The following is a 27,976-nucleotide window of genomic DNA, read 5'->3' on the forward strand; positions in this document are numbered from 1 at the left end:
TTCAGTTGTTTTTTTATAAATACGCAAAACCATCTAAAAAGTTGTTTTTGCTTTGTCATTATGGAGTATTGTGTAGGTGAGGGGAAAAAACGATTTAATCAATTTTAGAATAAAGCTGTAACCTAACATACTTTCCGAAGGAACTGTACTAGCCACTCATTTTGCCCCATCTCTTTCAGCCACACAGTTTTTCAATTCCTCATCAATCCATTGAGCCTTAACAGTTCTAACAGTCAGTTTCTTAACAGGTGCATGTTTATCAATAATTGGAAGAAGCAATTTCATAAATTCATGAAGTGCAGCGTCTGGATGCTCCTTATTAATCACATCAGACCAACAAATGTTTTTAACATCATCCACATAAGAGTCATAGCAAAATCTTTTGTATGATCTCTTATACACTATTTTAGGCACAGCTTTTGGAACTTTGGCTTTCCTGGATACAGCCACTATATTGTGATCACTGCATCCAATGGGTACGGATACAGCTTTAGAACAAATTTCTACAGTATTAGTAAAAATGTGATCAGTACATGTGGAGTATCTTGTTCCTGTAGTGTTTGTAACACCCTGGTAGGTTGATTAATATCCCAAACCAGATTACAGGCACTGGTTACAGTGAGAAGCTTCCCCTTGAATGGATGAAAACCAGTCAATATTCAGGTCCCCAAGAAAGTAGACCTCTCTGTTTACATCACATACACTATCAAGCATTTCAAACATACTATCTAGATACTGAATGTTAGCACTTGGTGGCCTATAGCAACACCCCAAAATAAAAGGCTTTAGATGTGCCAGGTGAACCTGCAACCACAACACTTCAATAACACTTGACATAAGAGTGTTGGTGATTGTGTGCCCACTGGAGCCACTTCTTCTTGTTTTTAGCTGATAGGAGTGGAACCCGGTGTGGTCGTCTGCTGCAATAGCCCATCTAAGACAAGGATCGACGATTTGTGCGTTCCTTGAAGCCGTTCTGCACACCACTGTTGTACTGCGCCGTTATTTGTCTGTTTGTGGCCCGCCTGTTAATTTGCACGATTCTTGCCACTCTCCTTCAACCTCTCGTCAATAAGCTTTTTTTTCGCCCACAGGACAGCCGCTGACTGGATGTTTTTTGTTTGTTGTACCATTCTCTGTAAACCCTAGACACTGTCGTTTGTGAAAAGCCCAGGAGGGTGGCCATTTCTGAGATACTTGATCCGGCGCTTGGCACCGATGATCACATTATGCTCAAAGTCGCTTAGGTCACTAATTTCGCCCATTCTAACGTTCAATCAAACCGCAACTGAATGCCTCAATGCCTGCTTTATATAGTAAGCCACGTGACTCACTGTCTGTAGGAGCGATCCAATTTTGTGTACGGGGTAGTGTACCTAATAAGATGGCCGGTGAGTGTATATCAGCTCTTTCTGAGAACAATGATGGAGTGATAATTTTGTTTACTGGAAGAAACGTCTTGGCTAATTTGGCACGTCTGAGGACATCTCTCAATTTTCACCACATCCTGTTTCAGTTCTGTTGAACAGCCTTGTCTCTCACCAGATGGATTACACACTCACACACAGTCTATCTTATGAGGCTGAATAATGATGTATGGAGCTGCTCACAGCCTTTGTAAACCCTTTGAAAGACTTTAATATAGAGTCCATCCAGAGAAAGACACGGAAAGTTCTCTCTCTCTCTCTGTCAGTGTGGGTGCATAGAGCCGGTCAGAGGAAGTTGTCAGTTCTGTGGCTGAGCTGCCATATGTGTAATCCCTTTTCGTGAGTGTGGTGTTGTGTGTGCTTCTGACTCTGCAGACAGTATGCAAAAAGGACCTGTCAAACGCACTGTGCTGTTTTACAAAGAAAAGGGGGTGGTGAAGCAACTCTGGTAAAAGTGCAGGGGTCACACTCTCTCTCACACACATACTGTATGCCCTGGCACTCACAAAAACGTCCTGACACTCACACCACCCTGGTTTCCTTCTCTGTGGAAAGTTTTTACCTGATCCATCAGAAGGTAGGTCTAGAGAATGATTTGATTTGCTATTGCTATATACTCTGTCATTTTTCAGAACTTAAGACTTCTGTAATGACATGAGACTTATTTGATAGATTTTAAGGTTGTGAGGAGGATTGTGTTGCGCATTGGTTGTTTTCCTAATAGTTGAATTTTCATTATTTTGTCACTCCCAGTAGATATGGACAGGTACAATCAGTCACTGTATTACAATATGTGCCCACTGTGACCGACAGTATGTATATAATGCAGTGCTGTAGTACCCGAGACCACATATTGAGTGTCTCAGTGTTGGATACATTTGTACTCGGTCTGGGACAGTGAGGACTGGTCATTTCTTCCCGAGACCAGCCAAAACCAGCAGAGTAAAAACTCAGAATGATCAGCTTCCTTTCAGTCAGCGCATAAAACCGCTTCACCAGGCCAAATATATACACTCCTTTCTTGAAACATGAATATCTTAACAGCCTTTATAGACATGTTTGCGCAGTGGTGAACCTATAGGCCTTTAGATTGTGACAGGTTGGTGATTCTGAAAGGACAGCAACCGTAATACCAGCGCACTCATGTAGGAGAGGACACTTTTTGTAAAACACAAAGGGCCAGTGGTGTAGTGGAGGGTATACACAGGTATACCCACTTGTTTTTCAGTGGGCATTGTGTATACTCACTTCTTAATCCCTACTGGTGCGTATCAAAGTAGTGTAGTGGAGGTATACGACTTATCAATTACGTAGTACAATAGAGAAATCATGCACAAAGTAGCCAACACAATCGCAAAGCCCGTGAAATATATTCACATGCATGTGCGCTGCACACATAGCCTGGTTACAGCAGAATATCATCTGCAGGCAGCAAGAGTGTGCAGCTCTCAACTGGTTTTGCCATGGAGCAGCTCACAGAAGAATGACATCGGTAGCCCGGTGGGTAGGAAAGACGTTTCAACGTATGATATCTACCAGTAAATGTTAATGTCAACTAAGGCAACAATGGGTGTGTAAACCAGGTATTGAAGAGTTTAGTCCGAAGTGTTGGTTAGCAGGCTATTTGTGATGTGCAATTGTCATCATGCCTGTTTGTATCACGGGCGTATACATGGATGGGCCTGGGTGGACACACCCTGACTGGCCCACCCAATCAGATTGATGTGGTTTAAGCATTGTTGTGGACTCTAATTTGTGTATTTTTCCTATAACAAAGTGTCATTTTGAGAGTGAAAATCTGAAAAATGTATAGGAAAACTCACAAAGAAATATACAAAACATGGGATTTTTCCACACGGTACCTTTCCTTCGCTGGGTGGGCAGTTTGGGAACTTTTTGACAAAATTAGACTATACTACTGTCACGACTTCCGCCAAAGTCGGTTCCTCTCCTTGTTCGGGCGGCGTTCTGCGGTCGACGTCACCGGTCTTCTAGCCATCGCCGCTCCACTTTTCATTTTCCATTTGTTTTGTCCTTGTCTTACACACCTGGTTTCATTCCCCCAATTACTTGTTCATTATTTAACCCTCTGTTCCCCCATGTTTGATTGTGAGTGATTGATTGTTTGTTTGTAATACGGTCCGTTATTGTGGGCTCTAATTATTGTGTTGTATTTGTGATTATTGAGTAAATTACGTTTATTACTCATATCTGCTGTCCTGCGCCTGACTCCTCTACACCAGCTACACACAGGCAATATTACAACCACCTTCTCCAGGCATCACTACATAGGGCCGATGGAAAGACAGCAGTAGGTTTCAATCATAAAAATACAAAAAAACAACCATTAAGCATTTCCCAATCGAAATGTACAACTATCACTTCCCATTGCACAAAACATTTCACATTTAGTACAAAGTAACCAGTGACGTAAAGTTTAAAGTGGAACTGACAGCGTTTTAACTTCTCTAGGGTAGGGTGCACTATTTTCACCTCCGGATGAAAAGCGTGCCCAAAGTAAACTGCCTCCTACTCAGGCCCAGAAGCTAGGATATGCATATATATATATATATGGATATAAAACACTCTAAAGTTTCCAAAACTGTTAAAATAATGTCTGTGAGTATAACAGAACTGATTTGGCAGGCAGAAACCTGAGAAAAATCCATCCAGGAAGTAGGATTTTCTTTATTTTTGTAGTTTTCTATTGAATGCCTTTACAGTATCCATTGACTTAGGACTCATATTGCACTTCCTATGCCTTCCACTAGATGTCAACAGTCTTTAGAAATTGTTTCAGGCTTGTATTCTGAAAAATGAGGGAGTAAGACCAGTCTGAATGACTGGACCCTACAGTGTCACAGAGCTTTTTCATGCGCACGACCGAGAGTGCGCCTTTCTTGTTTACCTTTTATATTGACAACGTTTTTGTCCGGTTGAAATATTATTGATTATTTAGGCTAAAAACAACCTTAGGATTGATTATAAACATCGTTTGACAAGTTTCTATGAAATTTACGGATACTATTTGGATTTTTCGTCTGCCTGTTGTGACTGCGTTTGAGCCTGTGGATTGCTGAACAAAACGCGCAAACAAAACAGAGGGTTTTTGGATATAAAGAGAGACTTTATCAAACAAAACGAACATGTATTGAGTAAATGAATGTCTTCTGAGTGAAACCATATGAAGATCATCAAAGGTAAGTGATTAATTTTATCTCTATTTCTGACTTGTGTAACTGTTCTACTTGGCTGGTTACTGTTTGTAATGATTTGTCTGCTGGGCGCTGTTCTCAGATAATCGCATGGTATGCTTTCGCCATAAAGCCTTTTTGAAATCTGACACCGTGGTTGGATTAACAAGAAGTTAATCTTTAAACCTATGTATAACACTTGTATGTTTTATGAATTTTTATAATGAGTATTTTTGTTTTTGAATTTGGCGCTCTGCAATTTCACTGGATGTTGGCCAGGTGGGACGCTAGCGTCCCACAGACCCTAGTGAGGTGATATGAAACAGACAATCATAATATCAGTAAAAAATATAAAATTCCCAGTTCATCCTACAAAACCAACTTTATAAAAGGTTTTAAAAATAGGTTATATTTGAGTCAACGTTCCATGGCGTACACTAAGCCATTGTTGGCAGAATAGATGGATGCAGTTCAATGTATGATTCATATAATTCACCAATACATTTCTTGGTAGTCCAACAAATATTGCTATCAGGTTGTAAGTCACAGCTGACCTGGTACATTGTTTGCTGCCTCCATTCAGGATGTACTGTTTCAGTTTCAATGATTCAATATTCTGGACAAAAACAGACGAATGTAACTAAGGCTGGGAATGTCAATACAATCAAACTAGGAAGAGCAATGATCACAAGTCAGTCATAACGTAGCTAATAAACTAGGTCATCTATTTATGTAGCAAGGTTAAAAACACAGAGCCTAACGTTAGCTAGCTAGCTAGCTAGCTGCTAGGAGGATGTCATGTCATGCCATTGGAGGAGTGTTTGAGTGACTGACTTTTCCCCCTTATGTACTTTTTCGGTGGCTATACACAGCTTTAGATGCAGGTGTCATTTGGTTAGCTAGCAAGAACTTGAACGATTGTTATCCAGTTAGCATATTTCTTGCGTTCGCAAATTCACTCTGGCTATCTACTCCGATTTCAGAGCACTCTCGTCTGAGTGTGCCAGAGAGCAGAATAACTGATGAATTTACAAATGTGCAACACCCGCTGAATGTGACCGGTGTCAGTAAACGTAGGCAAAAAAATGTAATAGTTAGTCACGAACGCTAGATAACATGCTCTGCTACGGCGAGTAAAACGGTAAGAGTAAGGTGTTCTCACATTTGTGTCTGGAAGTAGCTGGCTAGCAAGCTAGACAACTTTAGCCAGTTAGCTTGGGTGCTTGGTTGGGACAAGAATGCATTAGCAGGCAAGCTGCAGAAGGACGAGGAGGCTACAATTCCACATCGTTTATCTGTGCAATTTTGACAGACAACTATATGAAAAAGTTTGAGAGGGTTTATCTAATGTTCCTTTGTTAGATTTGAGCTCATCTTGCTCTGGCTAGCACTAGTTGTTGATCTTGTTGTCGTTGATGTGCATAACTGAGGGAGAGAGAGCACACGTTTTCATGGTTGTTTAATCAATAGAACTGTGAAGTTCCCAAATGTAAGAGGACTCCCATGGTGTTTACATACTTGCAGAAATCCATTCAGGTGTATTTTGCAGCTTTTGGCGAATGCGTTCTAATGATCTAAAGTCGCGCTGTTGTAACCGCCTGTAAACACACAGTCCAGTTCAAAGTGAATGATGGCGGGCCTGTGTGGCAAATGGCTTATTTGTATAAAGGTCTACTGTAGTTCTGATTGGCTACAGCACACCGGTCTGTGTAGATTCCGGTCCTGGACAAGACAGATGTTTTTATTCGGTTTTATTTAATGCAGTGTTTATTAATTGTCCAAACGCATGGCCGATTCCCACTCTATATTGCTGTAGATTTTTCACAAATGCCTTAGTATACGTAATTCCCAAACATTCTAAGAATTTATGAAAATCTGAAAATGACCAAATCTAAGTGCTCGCTTGTCAAAAAATGTTTTAAAAGTATCATATTCTTCCATGGGGTGTATATGAACAGATTTTAATAAGATTTCATGTTGCTAAAATGCTGTCGTTTCCTCTTTAAATGAAACAATGTTTCACACACAAGTTATTTTCAAAGAGATGGCTGGTCCCGTGTGGCTCAGTTGGTAGAGCATGGTGTTTGCAACGCCAGGGATGTGGGTTCGATTCCCACGGGGGACCAGTACGGAGAAAAAAAATGTATGAAATGTATGCATTCACTACTGTAAGTCGCTCTGGATAAGAGCGTCTGCTAAATGATTAAATGACTGCAATAAAAAGCACAGTTCCACTCACCATATTATGATAATTTTAAATGTAACTTTCTAAGAATTTCTTGTTGAAAGTTATTCTTGAAAAGGAGAAAGCTAACAAATTAGCAACAACATCCTCTTTGATAACACCTGCTGCAGCAACTGCAAACTAGCTGACAACAAAAGTTATCTAGCTAGACTGTGGGAAAACTATTGCTCGCTTTTGCCCATTGGCAGGTTGGCCTTCAAGAAGGCAGAAGATTCCATACGTTTTTGTAAAAACGGTCAAACCCATTGTGTTGCCCTAATACAGTTGAATGGCAGATGCCTTTATCTACAGTAGCTTCTGATGACCTAGCCAATAGCTGACGTAGGTATCTAGATTTATCTCCCCTGAGACCAGCAAACAAACATCCAGATTTGTTTTTCTCTTCAGCATTAACCCTTTCCAACACAAACTGAAGAGATTTAAATCAGAACATCATTGAAAATAATAATATAATTATAATAATCATTATTTTAGAAATCTTCTCAGAAGGTGTAGAAGGCCCATTGTTCCCCACTGTGTTTGGGTTAGTAATAATTTGTAGAGTGGCTATATTTTCCCTCAGCATACATATTTTCACTATTCTGAATTTCTAAAGAATCCATATGTTGTTCTGAAATATGAACACAGAAATACTGGACATTTAGAACTCTTATTATGATGGTGATTTGACTAAATTAGAATTATGGTCTTGAATTGGACTCACATTTTTCTGGTCTCAGTCTTGCCTTGGTCTCGGTCCCCTTGTCCCCCTCCCGGTCTTGACTCTGATTTGATTTTCTCGGGTCTTGGTCTTGAATCGGTCTTACTTTAGGTGGTCATGAACACAACACTGATATATAATGTCACTCACATTACCTACAATAATGATATTGTGTGGTTGGTTGTTTACCCTCCTAATTTGAATTGATTAGAGTGTCTACTTTACTGCATTCTGTTCTGTCTCTCTCTCTTCTCTCCCATTCCACAGCGAAGTTGGCGTCTCATGGTTCCCTCAAACTCTAAAATGTCCGATAAGATGGAATCCCTGTCCGTCTTCAAAAGTCTTACCCTGGTGTCCATCTATAGCCTGGTCCTGGTCATTGGGATCATCGGGTTGGCCCTGATGATCCACATCCTCCAATCCAACATGCGATCAGTCATCACCATTGCTATGCTCAACCTCACCCTGGCCCACTTCCTGTTCCTAATCACCGTACCCTTCAGGATCTACTACTATGCTGCTGGTTACTGGGGGTTGGGGATGATGCTGTGTAAGGTGGTCAGTGCCATGATCCACGTGCACATGTACATGGCGTTTATATTCTACGTGGTCATCCTCGTCATACGACTGCTGGGGTTCCATAGCAAGAAGGATCACTACGAGTTCTACAGGTAGTGAGGTTAACTACGTTCTACAAATAGTTAACTGTGTCCTACAGGTAGTTAATTTAACCGTGTTCTACAGGTAGTCAACCTCATTGTACAGTTAGTTAACTGTGTTCTACAGGTAGTTAACTGTGTTCTACAGGTAGTTAACCCTTTGTGTTCTACAGGTAGTTAACCCTCTGTGTTCTACAGGTAGTTAACCCTCTGTGTTCTACAGGTAGTTAACCCTCTGTTCTGCAGGTAGTTAACCCTCTGTGTTCTACAGGTAGTTAACCCTCTGTGTTCTACAGGTAGTTAACCCTCCAAGTTCTACAGGTAGTTAACCCTCCGTGTTCTATAGGTAGTTAACTACCTGTAGTTAACTACCTGTAGAACACGGTTAAGTTAACTTAACTGTGGTCTACAGCTAGTTAATCATGTTCTACAGGTAGTTAACTTAACCGTGTTCTACAGGTAGTTAACCGTGTTCTACAGGTAGTTAACCGTGTTCTACAGGTAGTTAACTGTGTTCTACAGGTAGTTAACCGTGTTCTACAGGTAGTTAACCGTGTTCTACAGGTAGTTAACCGTGGTCTACAGGTAGTTAACCGTGGTCTACAGGTAGTTAACCGTGTTCTACAGGTAGTTAACCGTGTTCTACAGGTAGTTAACCGTGTTCTACAGGTAGTTAACCGTGGTCTACAGGTAGTTAACCGTGTTCTACAGGTAGTTAACTTAACCGTGTTCTACAGGTAGTTAACCGTGTTCTACAGGTAGTTAACCGTGTTCTACAGGTAGTTAACCGTGTTCTACAGGTAGTTAACCGTGTTCTACAGGTAGTTAACCGTGGTCTACAGGTAGTTAACAGTGTGTTCCACAGGCCATATAGCACAAATATTATATTGTATATTGGCCATATACCACAAACCCCCGAGATGCCTTACTGCTATTATAAACTGTTTACCAATGTAAATAGAGCAGTAAAAATAAATGTTGTGTCATATCCGACCATATACCACGGCTGTCAGCCAATCAGCATTCAGGGCTTGAACCAACCAGTTTATAATGGTAGTTAACTGTGTTCTACAGGTAGTAGAGGTAGAGAGGTGTCTCTCAATGTGTCATGGCATGGGGGATGGGAAAGGCAAATATCTGTTTCTCACAAAATCACTAAGGGTCTCCTCTCTTCTCCAGGAAGTTGCATGCTTTTGGCGCCAGCGTGGCAGTGTGGCTGTTGGTGTTTACGGTCATCCCCCCCATCCTTCATTTCAAATACGGCATGGACGTCCACGATAACACCACCAACAACAAGACAAGCAAAATGTCCAACAATGACTCCCACTGTTTCCAGTTCGGCAACCACCTGGAAGAACACTTTGGTGTCAAGGTGCTGAACTACATCATGAGCTCTGTGATCATCATTGTGGCCTGTGTGCTGACGGCACTGCAGTGTCATGTCATGGTCCTTCTGACCAGGAAGTATGGGCGAGACTGCATGTCTCACCAGGAGTTCTGGGCTCAGCTGAAGAGCCTGTGTTTTGCTTTGGTGCTGCTGGTGTGTTTTGTCCCCTATCACGTGTTCAGGATGTACTACCTGGGACACCTGTACCTGGAGAACACTAACGAGGTATTCCTCAGTCTCACGGCCCTCAGCTGTTTCGACATGCTTACCTTCCTAGGGAGGGGACACTGCTATATGTGTAACAGAGCATGGACTGTGTGACATCTTCTCACACAAACTCAGAGCCAAAACCTTGCTGTAAGAGTGTTTCCCTTTTAAACAGTACTTTAGCGCCATCTGCTGCTTATTCATATAGCTACACAAGAGAGTCTGTGTCTACTGCAGACTTCACTATAATTTATTTATTATCATATTGGAATTTAAAATAACTTGTGCCAATGATTTCTCTCTATATGTGTCGATTTTAATGTTTGCCAAAACTATTTTTAAGGGCGAGATCTGGCTACATATGGTCTAAATATTGTAATAAATAAATACATTGCTAAAAGGTTACTGTTCTACTATTAATTTGTGAAACATTACCTCCTCTTCACTCTTTCCCCCGTCTCGACAGAATTGGCAATGCTGACACCACACACACACACACACACACACCTATATTCCTTTTCCTCTGGGTTTTATGGAGGCTAGTTACTGTTTAACGTCCCCACCCTACTTTCAGTTTGTTTAGTAAATCGATGTAATGAGAGCCTATGCCGGCGCCATCAAATGTGTCGCTCAATGAATTATAGGCCCATAGCTTTCCCTTCCAACCTTCCGTGTGTTGTTACAACTCCTCGCCCACGACTCTCCCATTTCGTGCGGTGACACCGTGGGACAAGTGTCGCTTCAACGCTGGTGGCTAGTTTACAGGTGGACTCACGTTCTGTTGAATTAATGTACATAGCTGACGGACAAAAAAAAAAGGTAAGCGGTCTCCTTTGAAAATCTAAAGAATGAACATGATGTTTGTAGCCTACATCGTATACAGTGACATTATCACAGCGATGATAATTAACGTTGTTGAGTGTTCAAAAGTGAGACATCAGCTGCGTTCGTACGGTTCCTTGTCGGGTCAGCTGTATTTGGGTCGTAGCGCTCCAACTAGAGACATTGACTTGTCACGTGGTCCTGTGTTTGTCTAGTGGGGTGTTACCCCACCTGCACAGGACAGGACAGCTAGATTATGGGAGTTACAGTATGAGTGAGCTAGCTCTCAGGTAGCCTAGCCTATATCCCACAGACATGAAACAGAACCTTTCCATGAATTGCCTACTAAAATAAATATAATTCATGTAGTTCATTCTGAGGAGGATAACCTTTCTCCAAATAGAACAACTAAAGAGGGTGGTAGTTGGGCTACGCCATAGCTTACTTTACTTGTGTGAATTGTAAAACTGTGTGAAGTGAGAACTTCCTCATACAGTTCCATAAAACGTGTGTTAGCGTATGGCTGTAGTCAACCTCGTTGTTCTCATTGCATGTATACCTACCCACCCATCAACGGTAGAGCTAGACCCTGACTTCCTTATATTAGACCAATGTTTTTAAAGGATCATTTAATCAATTCAATGCCTTTGATACGAGACCATTGGCTCTCAGTCAGAAGATGAAAGGATGACACCAGCTTGAGATAGTGAAAGTGTAATATTCAAGATATTCTTTTCAAAGTAATCCAAAAGTTGGAATGCTGCAACTTTTGCTAATATCTAAATTGGATAATTAAGTAATAAGGCACGAGGAGGTGTGGTATATGGCCAATATACCACGGCTAAGGGCTGTTCTTATGCACAACGCACGCAATACGGGGTGCCTGGATACAGCCCTTAGCCGTGGTATATTGGCCATATACCACACCCCTCATGCCTAATTGATATTATAAACTGGTTACCAACGTAATTGGAGCAGTATGAATAAATGTTTTGTCATACCCGTGGTATATGGTCTGATATACCACGGCTGTCAGCCAATCAGCATTCAGGACTCGAACCACCCAGTTTATAATGTAGAATAATCTCCCCTGGTTGGAAGAGAGAAAGACGGTATGTATTCAACACAGGTGTTTTCTTGTGGTAAAACAGATAAGATCTCTTTGTTGCACACAGGATGGTAAAGATCGAATGATAACCCATTCCACGTTCTCTACTTGAACTAAAAGGTACTTTTAAATCGGTTTCATCAGACTCACTTCTAATGACAATCTCTAAAGGAAGACCAAGATCGCTCCATATTTTTTTGCATTGTGTGTGGTCTGTATACCTGTGCTATACAGTGTTTAAAAGGTTTGAAATGTCAAACAGACAGATAGGGTTATGAGTGTTTCACACAGTGCTAGCCTGTTAGCTCTGGGAAGAATGGCCCTGCTGTGGTGTTTTAGTTGCTAACACACCAACCAGACATGTGACTACAGTGTGTGTGCTCCGGGAGAAACAGGCATTGATGCTAGGCAGCAGAGACAGAGACTGTAATATGGTTCGGCTGCTGTGTTTGAAAAGAAAGCTCTGTTTGTTACTAATGTCACTAAGCAAACACATTTTCACTAGCATGGTCTTCATCAGGTAACCTTATGGGTGATGTTATCTACCTTTGTCTATGTCTCTCTCTCTCTCTCTCTCTCTCTCACACACACACACACACACACACACACACACACACACACACACACACACACACACACACACACACACACACACACACACACACACACACACACACACACACACACACACAGTCTCTGTCACACACATGCACACAACTCCTTTTTCTCTCTCCTTTTTCTCTAGTGGATTAGTGCAATAGATGTAGGGTCTTAATTTGAGCCAGTTTGCAACAGCAGAAAATTATCCTGCAGCAACAGGAAATTTGAATTAATGGACATTTTTTGTAGGGGTTAATAATTTTTTTGTCAGGGCAAATCAATTCTGAAATGTCAAAGTGGAAATTACAAACTTTATTAAACGCCTTTTTAAAAATCAAATATACTACTTTGCATTTTCTGCTGAGCAGGAAAATTCTCAGTAATTAAAGGTTGATCAAATTAAGATCCTACATTTGTATGTGCCATTAGGAAACATTAACCACAGTAACTGCTCTTGGTGTACTGTATATCCCCACACCCTCCTTCCTACCATCATGATTATTGCCCTAATCATAAACGGAATGATGCAAGCCATTCAATTATATTAGATTCATTATATTACCTCAATCAGATTGCATTCAATCTCTAACAGAGGTATTTAGTGCAGTGAAACTATGTGAATAGTGGGAGTAGAGGGTCAACCATGTCTTGTTTATGATCAGCAATACAAAAGGATAGAGAGAAGTTAATGGGAGTCAATGGGTGTTTTTCTCTGTCCTCTCTGCCTCCCTGTAGATTAGATGCTGTTGTATTGCTCAGCTATTGATTAGATTAGGCAGGCTATGGAGGCCACAGAATACTGGCTACAAACACACACACCTAATGACATCATCACCACCCTGTCAAATCTGCCAATATGTCTCACAAACAGAGAATATCTATCTCTCCCATATCTCTCCAACCCTGTGATAAGTGAGGGAAATAAGGACAGATAAAAGAAAGAAAGAGATAAGTAATGTGCAACTAGGTGAGATGCCTTCGTCAAGGCCCACCCACTTTCGTTGTAGGTGACCAATCAAATGGCAGGGACCTTAGGTTACCTTCTGCACTCCGAAAGGTGGAAGAACTGTATGTGACAGAAGAAGGTGAAGAAGAAGAAGGTGAAGAAGAAGAAGAAGGTGAAGAAGAAGAAATAGACAGAAAGTGATAGTGAAAGAAATTGGAACAAATAAACAGAGACAGAGAGAAAGACGGGCAGAGAAAAAGAGAGAGGGAGAAGAGCCAGTAAAAGGATAGAGTGAGAGAGAGAGAGAGAGAGACGGTGACAGAGGGAAAGAAAGTGAAGGATGAAGTATCCATCTGCGTCAGTGAGTAACTCCCTGTTGGACATGGATGTAGCCAACTACAGTGAGGGACTGGACCCAACGTACAGCACCCTGGGCTTCGATCATGCTGACGTCCTCTATGGTGGGGGAGGTGAGTGGACCCACACGCACACAAACACACACACACACATAGTTTACATACGTAGACATGTAGTTTGTCATTCTACTTATACACTCACACTCATTACTGCACTCAATCCATGAGTGATACGAGGTCTGTTTGGATGTGAATCTACAGTGTGTCATGAAGACAGGTTTATTGTGGGCCTACAGGAAGAGGAGAAGTCATCTCAACACGTTGATGGTTAAAAGGAAAGTTGGTCAAACACTGACTTTCTCCTCTCTGGCATTGGCAAGATGTATTCCTCCACCTTGGACGTGGTTGGTGTATGCAAGAATATTTCTGGTGTGTTTTTATTGCTATATTTATAAGTCTTGATCTCATGGTTTTGGTCTTGACATCACATGGGGTCTGGGTCCATGTTCCAATACTCTGGTTCTTGTTCTAAGTCTGGGTCTGTGGAGGTTGGGACTTGGGTTTTTAAGGCTCTTCTCATCTCTGGAGCCATGTAGATATAGAAAAACTAGATCAACCCTAACCCTGCATGGTTTTGGAGTGAGGTTTAATATTATTGCTGTCCTTCACATGTATCCCAGATAAAAGCACCAAAGGCTTTCCTAATCAAGCCAATTCCCTATCTGTCACCATACAGATACCAGTCAGCTAGTACAGATCTGAATCCCCACTGAGTCCTTCTCTTCCTTTGTCAAGATGCCTTGATTTCACTTGCACAAAGGAATGATTGATTCTCTATTTCAATTGAGGAGGTTTTCTGATGCCAGGAGGATGCGTGTGTACGTGTGTGTGTGTGTGTGTGTGTGTGTGTGTGTGTGTGTGTGTGTGTGTGTGTGTGTGTGTGTGTGTGTGTGTGTGTACATGCATGATGAGTAACCTTTTCAGAGGCCATAAAACTTGTATTAGCTCCCTGCACTAATACCTATAGACTTCAGCTCAGCGGTCTAACCCAGTCTTTGGATAATGTGTGTTCCAGACAGTATGCCAGCGGAGCCGGGCCTGTCCCAGGCAGATGTTGGGAACTCTAACTGTGCCATATGTGGAGACAAGGCTACAGGGAAACACTATGGAGCCTCCAGCTGTGATGGATGTAAAGGCTTCTTCAGACGCTCCATACGCAAGAACCACATCTACTCCTGCAGGTAGGGGAGTGTGTGTTTGTGTTTCCAGCCTAAAGCTGCAGCTACCAGAGCCTATGTCTACACTAACAGACACAATATTAGCATTACACTCCTGCAGGTACAGTACACTCTTAGAAAAAAGGTGCTATCTAGAACCGACAAGGGTTCTTCGGAACCCTTTTTGGTGCCAGGTAGAACCTTTTGGGGTTCCTTGACTTTCCACAGAGAGTTCTACCTGGAACCCAAAAGGGTGCTCCTATGGGGACAGCTGAAAAACCCTTTTGGAACCCTTTTTTCTAAGAGTGTAGTCATATTGCAACGAACAGAAGTACAAGGTAGGCCCATAGAGTTAAGACATTGACAGTAATCTGTCTGTGCGTCTCCAGGTTTAACCGTCAGTGTGTGGTGGACAAGGACAAGAGGAACCAGTGTCGGTTCTGCAGGCTCCACAAGTGTTTCAGAGCTGGCATGAAGAAAGAAGGTTGGCCACATCAAACCAGAACCATCAGTATTACTGAATACCAATAGAAATGGAGCTCATCTCCATCAATGTGCAGGCTTTTGTTCCAGCACTAGCTCTGTACTCACAAATGAAACAAATCAAGCAGTCAGTGTGAGGAGGGCATCAGGGCTGGGAGGCTGAAACCAGCGTTGCCATAAACTAAACATGATTATTCAGAGAACACTGTGTTTACGACGGATATCAGAAAAGGATTGTGTGTGTGTTTGTGTGTGTGTGTGTGTTTATGGGCCCTGTAACCTTGGCAGCGAGATTTATGACACCCAATCATGTGCCTTTCAGACATGTTGTTCAGGGCTGCTATTGGTTAACTTTTGACTTCACCTCTCTACACAGCCTGTTCTCCTGCATTGGTCTGAACTAAAAGTCAGCTATTCAAATGATTATTATGATATTGTAGCAAACTGGGACTTGAATATATGTGTTTCTCAGTCCTATACCTTAGATTCTGGAAATGGTAACATGGTAATATCATTCTAATAGCTCGGATCTGAGTGTGTGTGTGTGTGTGTGTGTGTGTGTGTGTGTGTGTGTGTGTGTGTGTGTATTTCAGCGGTTCAGAATGAGAGAGATCGTATCAGCTCCAGAAGAAACATTCAGGACAGTCAGGATCTCCCACCTATCACTGTTCTGGCCCAGGCAGAGTCACTGTCTCAACAGGTAAAACGCACCCGTACACACACACACACACACACACACACACGTACACACACACATCATTAGTGTTGCCAATCATCTGCATGACTACTCATTCTCTCTCCCCACTCTAGATCAGTGTGTCCAGTCCCAGGGGTGCAGTAGATGTGTCAGAACAGAAGTCAGCTGGTGTGGGTGATGTCTGTGACTCCATGAGACAACAGCTGCTAGTGCTGGTGGAATGGGCCAAATACATCCCTGCCTTCGGTGAGCTGCCCCTGGATGACCAGGTAAACAACCTGTCTAGTCTGGGCTTAGCTACATGGCCACCTAGTAGTGACTGGAACTAAAACAAAACAGTGGTTATCAAAGTTATGCCATGACTCTTCTAAAGCCTTTTGACTGTGCTTGTGACCTTCCAGAAACACAAAGTAATGGACCTAGCTTCAGTCCGTAGCTAATGGTTTAGAGTCAAATGAGTCTTGAACTGAGATATGTTTGTAGCCTGTGTTCGGTCACTCATGTCATTGTTTCTCACCCTGTGTGTGTTTCCTGTGTCTGTGTGTCTGTGTTTGTCCAGGTGAGTCTGCTCAGGGCTCATGCAGGGGAACACCTTCTACTAGGGGTCGCCAAGAGGTCAATGCCTTATAAGGACATCCTGCTTCTTGGTAAGAACTGACCAATCACCTCTCACCTGTATGCCTCAGTAACACTCAATCAGAACCTGCTATACTGCCGTGCTAAGCTTGATTTAAAGCTGACACATCAAGGCTAACAGGTCGGCTGCCCTGTAAGACTGTTATACAATCAGATAATCATTGACTCAAGTATTTGGAGGCCTCTGACTTAAACATGTTTTATCAGACAGAAAGACATGGAAGACACTTTTTGTGGATCGCCACCTACAGATGATTTGTAGATGGTAAAACTATGAAAATAATTGATAAGTAATGTAAATGGGGATTGTAAGTGACATGCTTCAAGTACATTCACCAACATAGACTCAGGCACTAATGCACACACACACACACACACACACACACACACACACACACACACACACACACACACACACACACACACACACACACACACACACACACACACACATCCCCCGCAACATGTGGAGAAACACACACTCAACCCCCCTACCCCTCTCCCAAAACACACATTTCCCTCCCCCTCTCTCCCTCTCCAGGTAATGGGTGTGTGATCCATGGTAGCAGTGCGGAGCCGGACATCGGTCGTGTAGCTAACCGTGTTCTAGATGAGCTGGTCCTGCCCTTCCAGGACATCCAGATAGATGACAATGAGTATGCTGCTCTCAAGGCCATTGTCTTCTTTGACCCTGGTAAGCACTTTAACAACCCCGACTCAGGCAGCCTTCCACTTTTACACGCCCACATACCACACAATAGCTTCCGTATTCAACCAAACAAAGTTGATTTGAATGGTTTTGTTAATCATTGACACGTGACTGTTCTCTGTTGCCTCTGTTTCAGCAGACGCCAAAAGCCTGCACGTATATCATTTCATATCATATCAAAAATGGCGCTGGAGGGGATGGCTGCCGTTTTATGGGCTCCTAACCAACTGTGCTATTTTGTCCGTTTTTCGCGTTGTTTGTAACTTATTTTTTCACTTATTTTGTACATATTGTTGCTGCTACCGTCTCTTATGACCGAAAATAACTTCTGGACATCAGAACAGTGATTACTCACCACGAACTGGACAAATATGTTTTCTTTAATGAGTCCAACGCGAAGGATATTTGCGTGAAGAAAAGATGGAAAAAAAGAGGGCGGATGTCGGGCTGCCTTCTGAGAATCCGTAGGCGACTGAGTAAACCTCTACTACCATCCGTTCTATTGGCCAACGTGCAATCACTGGAAAACAAAATGGATGTTATACGATCAAGACTATCCTACCAACGGAACATTGAAAACTGTAATATCTTATGTTTCCCCGAGTCGTGGCTGAACGACGACACGGATAATATAGAGATGGCGGGATTTTCCATGCATCGGCAGGACAGAGAAGCTACATCTGGTAAGGCGAGGGGTGGGGGTGTGTGTCTATTTCTCAATAACAGCTGGTGCGCGATGTCTAATATTAAAGAAGTCTCGAGGTATTGCTCGCCTGAGGTAGAGTACCTCATGATAAGCTGTCGACCACACTATCTACCAAGAGAGTTCTCATCTATATTTTTCATAGCCGTCTATTTACCACCACAAACCGATGCTGGCACTAAGACCGCACTCAACCAGCTGTATAAGGCCATAAGCAAACAAGAAAATGCTCATCCAGAAGTGGCGCTCCTAGTGGCCGGGGACTTATCTCATTTCTACCAGCATGTCACATGTGCAACCAGAGGGAAAAAAACCCTACACCACCTTTACTCCACACACAGAGACGCATACAATGCTCTCTCTCGCCCTCCATTTGGCAAATCTGACCATAATTCTATCATCCTGATTCCTGCTTACAAGCAAAAACTAAAGCAGGAAGTACCAGTGACTCACTCAATATGGAAATGGTCAGATGACGCGGATGCTACGCTACAGAACTGTTTTGCTAGCACAGACTGGAATATGTTCCGGGATTCATCCAATGGCATTGAGGAGTACACCACCTCAGTCATCGGCTTCATCAATAGCTGCATCAATGACGTCGTCCCCACAGTGACTGTACGTACATATCCCAAACAGAAGCCATGGATTACAGACAACATCCGCATTGAGCTAAAGGCTAGAGCAACCAATTTCAAGGAGCGGGACACTAATCCGGACGCTTGTAAGAAATCCCGCGATGCCCTCAGACAAACCATCAAACAGGCAAAGTGTCAATACAGGATTAAGATAGAATCCTACAACACCGGCTCTGACGCTCGTCGGATGTGGCAAGGCATGAAAACTATTACGGACTACAAAGGGAATCTCATTAACAGCATCATCCCGGATACCTTAGACCCACTCCAATTCGCATTCCGCCCCAACAGATCCACAGATGACGCAATCTCAATTGCACTCCACACTGCCCTTTCCCACCTGGACAAAAGGAAGACCTATGTGAGAATGCTGTTCATTGACTAAAGCTCAGCGTTAGTGCCCACAAAGCTCATCACTAAGCTAAGGAACCTGGGACTAAACACCTCCCTCTGCAACTGGATCCTGGACTTCCTGACGGGCCGCCCCCAGGTGGTAAGAGTAGGCAACAACACGTCTGCCAAGCTGATCCTCAACACTGGGTTCCCTCAGGGGTGTGTGCTTAGTCCCCTCCTGTACACCCTGTTCACCCACGACTGCATGGCTAAACACGACTCCAACACCATCATTAAGTTTGCTGACGACACAACAGTGGTAGGCCTGATTACCAACAACGATGAGACAGTCTATAGGGAGGAGGTCAGAGACCTGGCAGTGTGGTGCCAGGACAACAACCTCTTCCTCAATATGAACAAGACAAAGGATCTGATTGTGGACTACAGGAAAAGGCGGGCCGAACAGGCCCCCATTAACATCGATGGGGCTGTAGTGGAGCGGGTCGAGAGTTTCTAGTTCCTTGGTGTCCACATCACCAACAAACAATCATGGTCCAAACACACCAAGACAGTCGTAAAGAGGGCACGACAACACCTTTTCCCCCTCAGGAGACTAAAAAGAATTGGCATGGGTCACCAGATCCTCAAAAAGTTATACAACTGCACCATTGAGAGCATCCTGACCAGTTGCATCACCGCCTGGTATGGCAACTGCTTGGCATCTGGCCGTAGAGTGCTACAGAGAGTAGTGTGTATGGCCCAGTACATCACTGGGGCCAGGCTTCCTGCCATCCAGGACCTACAGTTGAAGTCAGATGTTTACATACACCTTAGCCAAATACATTTAAAACTCAGTTTTTCACAATTCCTGACTTTTAATCCTAGTAAACATTCCCTGTCCTACGTCAGGTAGGATCACCACTTTATTTTAAGAATGTTAAATGTCAGAATAATAGTAGAGAGAATGATTTATTTCAGCTTTTATTTCTTTCATCACATTCCCAGTGGGTCAGAAGTTTACATACACTCAATTAGTATTTGGTAGCATTGCCTTTAAATTGTTTAACTTGGGTCAAATGTTTCGGGTAGCCTTCCACAAGCTTCCCACAATAAGTTAGGTGAATTTTGGCCCATACCTCCTGACAGAGCTGGTGTAACTCAGTCAGGTTTGTAGGCCTCCTTGCTCGCACAAGCTTTTTCAGTTCTGCCAACAAATTTTCTATAGGATTGAGGTCAGGGCTTTGTGATGACTTTGTTGTCCTTAAGCCATTTTGCCACAACTTTGGAAGTATGCTTGGGACCATTGTCCATTTGGAAGACCCATTTGCGACCAAGCTTTAACTTCCTGACTGATGTCTTGAGATGTTGCTTCAATATATCCATATAATTTTCCTTATGATGCCATCTATTTTGTGAAGTGCACCAGTCCCTCCGGCAGCAAAGCACCCCCACAACATGATGCTGCGACCCCTGTGCTTCACAGTTGGGATGGTGTTCTTTGGCTTGCAAGCCTCCCCCCTTTTCCTCCAAACATAACGATGGTCATTATGGCCAAACAGTTCTATTTTTGTTTCATCAGACCAGAGAACATTTCTCCAAAAAGTACGGACTTTTGTCCCCATGTGCAGTTGCAAACCGTAGTCTGGCTTTTTTATGGCAGTTTTGGAGCAGTGGCTTCTTCCTTGCTGAGCGGCCTTTCAGGTCGATATAGGACTCGTTTTACTGTGGCTATAGATACTTTTGTACCGGTTTCATCCAGCATCTTCACAATGTCCTTTGCTGTTGTTCTGGGATTGATTTGCACTTTTCGCACCAAAGTACATTCATCTCTAGGAGACAGAACACGTCTCCTTCCTGAGCGGTATGACGGCTGCGTGATTTCATGGTGTTTATACTTGCGTAATATTGTTTGTACAGATGAACGTGGTACCTTCAGGCGTTTGGAAATTACTCCCAATGATAAAACAGACTTGTGGAGGGATACAATTTTTTTCTGAGGTCTTGGCTGATTTCTTTTTATTTTCCCATGATGTCAAGCAAAGAGGCACTGAGTTTGAAGGTAGGCCTTGAAATACATCCACAGGTACACCTCCAATTGACTCAAAGGATGTCAATTAGCCTATCAGAAGCTTCTAAAGCTATGACATCATTTCCTGGAATTTTTAAAGCTGTTTAAACGTACAGTCAACTTAGTGAATATAAACGTCTGACCCACTGGAATTGTGATACAGTGAATTATAAGTGAAATAATCTGTCTGCAAACAATTGTTGGAAAAATTACTTGTGTCATGCACAAAGTAGATGTCCTAACCAACTTGCCAAAACTATAGTTTGAGTGGTTGAAAAACAAGTTTTAATGACTCCAACCTAAGTGTATGTAATCTTCCGACTTCAACTGTATACAAGGCGGTGTCAGAGGAAAGCCCCAAAAATTGTCAAAGACTCCAGTCACCCAAGTCATAGACTGTTCACTCTGCTACCGCATGACAAACAGTACCGGAGCGCCAAGACTAGGACCAAAAGGTTCCTTAACAGCTTCAACCCCCAAGCCATAAGACTGCTGAACAATTAATCAAATGACCACCCGGACTATTTACATTGACACCCCCCCATTTGTTTTTTAACTCCTGCTACTCGCTGTTTATTTTCTATGCATAGACACTTCACCCCTACCTACATGTACAAATTACCTCAACTAACCTGTACCCCTGCACATTGACTCGTTACCGGTACCCCCTGTATATAGCCTCGTTATTGTTATTTTATTGTGTTACTTTTTATTTTTTACTTTAGTTTGTTAAATATTTTCTTTACTCTCTTGAACTGCATTTTTGGTTAAGGGCTTGTAAGTAAGCATTTCACAGTAAGGCCTACACATATGTGACAAATAAAGTTTGATTTGATTTGATTCACGTATCCTTTCTCTCCTTCCATCATCGTTCCATCCCTCCTTCTCTCCAGATGCCAAGTCTCTGCGTGACCCGTCTAAGATCAAGGCGATGCGTCTGCAGGTCCAGATGAGTCTAGAGGACTATATTAACGACCGTCAGTATGACTCCAGAGGGAGGTTTGGAGAGCTGCTGCTACTGCTTCCTACTCTACAGTCCATCACCTGGCAGATGATAGAACAACTGCAGTTTGTTAAACTCTGTGGCCTGGCCAAGATAGACAACCTTCTGCACGAGATGCTGCTGGGAGGTGAGTCTATGTATGATAACATACAGGGTTGGGTAGGTTACTTTCTAAATATAATCCATTACAGTAATTGTAATCAGTAACGTAACTTTTGGATTACCCAAACTCAGTAACGTAATCTGATTACATTCTGTTACTTTTAGACTACTTTCCCCTTAAGAGAAATTAGAAGACAAATATACATATTACCAATTTGAACTACATCTATTGCAGGATAAATCAATGTTAAAGTTTACATAGCTGGCCTTATATGGATGTTGAATTTTACTTTATTTATTTGATTTATTTAACGTTTATTTAACTAGGCAAGTCAATGAAGAAAAATTCTTATTTACAACGACGGCCTGCCAAAGGGCAAAAGACCTACGGGGACGGGGGCTGGGATTAAATAAAAAAATAAAAATAACATACAAATATAGGACAAAACACACATCATGACAAGAGAGACCACACAACACTACATAAAGAGAGACCTAAGACAACAACATAGCAAGGCAGCAACACATGACAACACAGCATGGTAGCAACACAACATGACAACAACATGGTAGCAACACAACATGGTAGCAGCATAAAACCTGGTACAAACATTATTGGGCACAGACAACAGCACAAAGGGCAAGAAGGTAGAGACAACAATACATCACGCAAAGCAGCCACAACTGTCAGTAAGAGTGTCCATGATTGAGTCTTTGAATGAAGAGATTGAGATAAAACGGTCCAGTTTGAGTGTTTGTTGCAGCTCGTTCCAGTCGCTAGCTATAGCGAACTGAAAAGACGAGCAACCCAGGGATGTGTGTGCTTTGGGGACCTTTAACAGAATGTGACTGGCAGAATGGGTGTTGTATGTGGAGGATGAGGGCTGCAGTAGATATCTTAGATGGAGGGAGTGAGGCCTAAGAGGGTTTTATAAATAAGCATCAACCAGTGGGTCTTGCGACGGGTCTACAGAGATGACCAGTTTACAGAGGAGTATAGAGTGCAGTGATGTGTCCTTTAAGGAGCATTGGTGGCAAATCTGATGGCCGAATGGTAAAGAACATCTAGCCGCTCAAGAGTACCCTTACCTCCTGATCTATAAATTATGTCTCCGTAATCTAGCATGGGTAGGATGGTCATCTGAATCAGGGCTAGTTTGGCAGCTGGGGTGAAAGAGGAGCGATTACAATAGAGGAAACCCAGTTTAGATGTAACTTTAGCCTGCAGCTTTGATATGTGCTGAGAGAAGGACAGTGTACTGTCTAGCCATACTCCCAAGTGCTTGTATGAGGTGACTACCTCAAGCTCTAAACCCTCAGATGTAGTAATCACACCTGTGGGGAGAAGGGCATTCTTCTTACCAAACCACATAACCTTTGTTTTGGAGGTGTTCAGAACAAGGTTAAGGGTAGAGAAAGCTTGTTGGACACTAAGAAAGCTTTGTTGTAGAGCATGTAACACAAAATCCGGGGAGGGGCCAGCTGAGTATAAGACTGTGTCATCTGCATATAAATGTATGAGAGAGCTTCCTACTGCCTGAGCTATGGGGTCTAGGATTGAGCCTTGGGGCACTCCCTTGGTGACAGGCAGTGGCTGAGACAGCAGATTTTCTGACTTTATACATTGCACTCTTTGAGAGAGGTAGTTTGGGGGGTGTACCTGTACCAGACAGGGGGAGACAGGCCAGGGCAGACGGTGAACAGAGACTGTAGCGGCTGTGTTGACTTCAAAATCTGGGGTGTGAACTATGTTTCTATTCAAGCGTTGATCGACATGGTAATGGCTCTATAGTATTGGAGAAAAGTTGAAAAAACTGACCCTCCGTTACATCGTGACGTGTCATGCCGTAACGAACAGCACGCATAAAGCAACTATTTCTGTCTTACAATCGCTCTCCACCAGGTGTAGCACTTCTCTCATCGTTTAAAAACAAGAAATGGACAGTGACGGGGGTAAGGGGGGGGATACCTAGCCATTTTTTACGTCATCACTGCAAGCGATCATGACTCTCAAAAGCCGCTGTTTACTTCTGAAGATCACTTTAGCACCGCCCTAAAAATCCGATTCAAATTCGACACAAACCTTCAAATAGGTATGTAATGACACATTCTATAAACTCTTTATAGTGTTTTATTTACATTTTAGAGACGATAAGGTGATAAGTTGGACAGATCGAGTGATAAAAAGCAGTTTCCCTTCACGACATCTCTCCTTCTCACTACCACGCATTAGTTTCACTTCCCCACCCGCCATTTTTAAAAAGACCTGACGGAGCTCATTGCCTTCTTGAATCATGCAGAAACGGGCAGCGTGGAGGTCTCGGCATGGATTTTGTTGGAAAGGGGAGAAATTGTGCTTTACAATGGTGTTAACATTACAGTTGATCTGGAAGTATTTGTTTTTTGGGGCGCTAAAATAAGGTCAATTGTACGGACCAAGGCGATGTACAAAAGTGAGTGAGTTTACTTTAGATATCAATAATAAGTCATATCCGTATCGCCGTAGACTACACCACTGCTGTCATCCTTACCTCCAAGTGTTTATTCAAGTTGGATAATCTTTGGATGCCGACAGCAGTCGTACTATTGGAAGACATAGCTTGGACTGTAGCCTACAAAAGTCCATTCCTGCTCTTTTCCACGATCCATCACATTTGGTGTATCATCATAGTGGTCTCTGACTTGTGGTCAGACTCGCTTAGGTGGAACAAACTTAAAGTAATCATCTAGTTTTTCAAAAGTATCTGTAATCTGATTACAATATTTTTGCTGGTAACGTAACGTAACGGATTACAGTTACTGTTTTTTTGTAATCCCTTACATGTAACGGATTACATGTAATTCGTTACTCCCCAACCTTTGTAACATAACATCAATATTATTGATAAGCAATATAGATGTTATGACGCTACTTGGAGGTGGGTAGTAGAGTGTACATTAACGGTGGACACAAGCAAATATATTTTCCTGTGTCCTGATTGGCTGGTTTGTCTGTTTATCTCCAGGTCTGGCGGCAGAGCCCGCCCACCTGCACCACCCAGGACACACCCAGTTAGCCCAGGACCCTCTGACTGGACACACACTGGTCATCAGCACTATGCCTGCTACACACACTACTCAGATAGGTAAAATACACACCTACACACACTGGTCATCAGCACTATGCCTGCTACACACACTACTCAGATAGGTAAAATACACACCTACACACACTGGTCATCAGCACTATGCCTGCTACACACACTACTCAGATAGGTAAAATACACACCTACACACACTGGTCATCAGCACTATGCCTGCTACACACACTACTCAGATAGGTCAAATACACACCTACACACACTGGTCATCAGCACTATGCCTGCTACACACACTACTCAGATAGGTCAAATACACACCTACACACACTGGTCATCAGCACTATGCCTGCTACACACACTACTCAGATAGGTCAAATACACACCTACACACACTGGTCATCAGCACTATGCCTGCTACACACACTACTCAGATAGGTCAAATACACACCTACACACACTGGTCATCAGCACTATGCCTGCTACACACACTACTCAGATAGGTCAAATACACACCTACACACACTGGTCATCAGCACTATGCCTGCTACACACACTACTCAGATAGGTCAAATACACACCTACACACACTGGTCATCAGCACTATGCCTGCTACACACACTACTCAGATAGGTCAAATACACACCTACACACACTGGTCATCAGCACTATGCCTGCTACACACACTACTCAGATAGGTCAAATACACACCTACACACACTGGTCATCAGCACTATGCCTGCTACACACACTACTCAGATAGGTAAAATACACACAAGCATGCACGCAGTTGTTTCTCCGGTAGGTAAGATTCATGAGCATTCACAGGCAAGCATTCATTATATTCCACCATGACTGCTCCATATTACTCTTTCTGCCCCTCTGGTGTGAGGCTCATCTCTCTCTCTCCCTCTCTCTCTCTCTCTCTCTCTCTCTCTCCCTCTCTCTCTCTCTCTCTCTCCCTCCCTCCCTCCCTCCCTCCCTCCCGTCTCCAGACACTCCTATCCCGTCTCCGCCTCAGGTTGCAGAGAAGTCCTCTCCTAGCCCCTCCCTCCTCCTGGCTCCACCCCTCCCACACAGACATACAGCCGAATCCCCACTCTGAGTGTACAGCACCCGCCCCCACCACCGAATAACCAAACAAACAAAACATACTGTTTGTCCACCATGAATGCAGCCAAAAAAATAGCAGAAAGCCTTTTCTATGGGCCAAATCCGAATTTGAGATCTACACCTGTAACCTCTTACATGAAAAAACTTGAATTTGGATCTCAAGTTTGCATTCTGCTCTATGTTTGTAAATGTGTAAAATGCTCAATGTTTCCTCCCCTATTCAGTGCCATAGGTTTTCACTCCAGTTTGGTAGTCTTGAAGTTGAATAATCTGTGTAGATTGTAGCATCTTTATAAATCATTAGATTATTTCTAAACTCAGAGGCTCTCTCATCGTGGTGTAATTGTGAGTGTATTTGAGCTTATCCTAGGCTCATCACTGAATATGGAGCAAGAGATTTGCTAATCAGCATGTACTTTATATACAGTATGTGTTACTCAAAGTGCACTTATTAGTAGTGGACTGTGTCTGGAACACATGACTGTCTGTTAATATTAATGTTCACGTGTTGCGATGTTGCTTTACAAATACACAGACTGGAGTATACTGTATTTGTCAATAATATAATTAACCCTACATTTAGTTCCTAATCAACTTTTCAGTGTCTTTCAGTCTTTTGAGATTACTGTTATAATATGAAACGATATGAAAATGTTCAAATGTAAATTCAATTGTTTGTATGTCAGAACTATTATATTGACCTTCTAAACTGTCAAATAGTGTATACAAATTAGACAATGTAAGCTATATTTTGTAACTGTATATTCTGATAAACACAGAACACTATTTTCAATGAATTGTAACCTAAGCTACACGTTGCATTTTGTACGCTCTTGCATGAACATGGACATGATAAAATAAAATGATAAAATGCACACACGGCATAATCCATTGCGCCACAACGGGGAAAATGAGGGGAAAGGGGCACCCCCATATGGTTTAAATAGAAATAACAATTCAGAATAAGAATGACATTTATTCGCCAAGAGCATTTATACCACAGCAGGCTGGTGAGGGGAGGATGGCTCATAATAATGTCTGGAACAAATGGAAGACATGTGTTTGATGTATTTGATACTATTCCACTGATTCCACTCCAGCCATTACCACGAGCCTGTCCTCCCCAATTAAAGTGCCACCAACCTCCTGTGATTTACACATACTCAGAATGTTACTTGACGATATGGTGCTGCTAGTGATAGACAACATTTAGAGACAGAATACAGAGGAATTCACACAAAGTTTACATACATTATATACAAAATAGATAAAGTGAACATAGAACTGTAAGAGTAAGAGTGAATTTATAGTATACTTTTTACATATGCTCCATGGCCTTTCACCTGACTGCTCCTATCACTGTTCTGTTCTGTGGTGTGCAACCATGGCTGTATGGGTCTGGGTTATGAGGTGTGCAACCATGGCTGTATGGGTCTGGGTTATGAGGTGTGTGTTTATGGCTGTATGGGTCTGGGTTATGAGGTGTGTGTTTATGGCTGTATGGGTCTGGGTTATGTGGTGTGTGTTTATGGCTGTATTGGTCTGG

The 27,976-nt window shown here is 42.6% G+C and overlaps 2 protein-coding genes across 4 annotated transcripts; both read left to right on the forward strand.

The window, feature by feature from the left end:
• Positions 1–1,729: 1,729 nt before the first annotated feature.
• Positions 1,730–10,224, forward strand: gpr141 (G protein-coupled receptor 141). Its single transcript, XM_014157160.2, has 3 exons — positions 1,730–2,004; positions 7,834–8,237; positions 9,405–10,224. The coding sequence occupies exons 1-3, from the start codon at positions 1,918–1,920 to the stop codon at positions 9,931–9,933; spliced, it is 1,020 nt and encodes a 339-aa protein (XP_014012635.1). The 5' UTR covers positions 1,730–1,917; the 3' UTR covers positions 9,934–10,224.
• Positions 10,225–10,401: 177 nt separating this feature from the next.
• Positions 10,402–27,305, forward strand: hnf4g (hepatocyte nuclear factor 4, gamma). Of its 3 annotated transcripts, none has more exons than XM_014157149.2 (10): positions 10,402–10,638; positions 14,727–14,892; positions 15,258–15,352; positions 15,945–16,051; positions 16,162–16,317; positions 16,608–16,695; positions 17,226–17,378; positions 22,029–22,265; positions 25,246–25,365; positions 26,313–27,305. In XM_014157149.2, exons 2-10 carry the CDS (start codon positions 14,732–14,734, stop codon positions 26,420–26,422), a joined length of 1,227 nt encoding a protein of 408 aa, XP_014012624.1. In that variant the 5' UTR covers positions 10,402–10,638; positions 14,727–14,731; the 3' UTR covers positions 26,423–27,305. The 3 variants fall into 3 exon arrangements, with proteins under 3 accessions (XP_014012624.1, XP_014012623.1, XP_045558026.1); XM_014157148.2 differs by lacking the exon at positions 10,402–10,638 and adding an exon at positions 12,702–13,765; XM_045702070.1 differs by lacking the exon at positions 10,402–10,638 and adding an exon at positions 13,785–14,080.
• Positions 27,306–27,976: the final 671 nt, after the last annotated feature.

The sequence above is a fragment of the Salmo salar genome, chromosome ssa19 (genome assembly GCF_905237065.1).
Source record: "Salmo salar chromosome ssa19, Ssal_v3.1, whole genome shotgun sequence".
NCBI classification, from domain to species: Eukaryota; Metazoa; Chordata; class Actinopteri; order Salmoniformes; family Salmonidae; genus Salmo; species Salmo salar.

Excerpts from the sequence above, each read along its gene's own strand:
- hnf4g (XM_014157148.2), top strand. The coding sequence starts at position 13,636 with ATGAAGTATCCATCTGCGTCAGTGAGTAACTCCCTGTTGGACATGGAT. Across the intron at positions 14,893-15,257 it reads AACCACATCTACTCCTGCAG|GTTTAACCGTCAGTGTGTGG; the intron begins GTAGGGGAGTGT and ends GTGCGTCTCCAG. Across the intron at positions 16,696-17,225 it reads TAAGGACATCCTGCTTCTTG|GTAATGGGTGTGTGATCCAT; the intron begins GTAAGAACTGAC and ends CTCCCTCTCCAG.
- gpr141 (XM_014157160.2), top strand. The coding sequence starts at position 1,918 with ATGCCCTGGCACTCACAAAAACGTCCTGACACTCACACCACCCTGGTT. Across the intron at positions 2,005-7,833 it reads TTTACCTGATCCATCAGAAG|CGAAGTTGGCGTCTCATGGT; the intron begins GTAGGTCTAGAG and ends CCCATTCCACAG. Across the intron at positions 8,238-9,404 it reads GATCACTACGAGTTCTACAG|GAAGTTGCATGCTTTTGGCG; the intron begins GTAGTGAGGTTA and ends TCTCTTCTCCAG.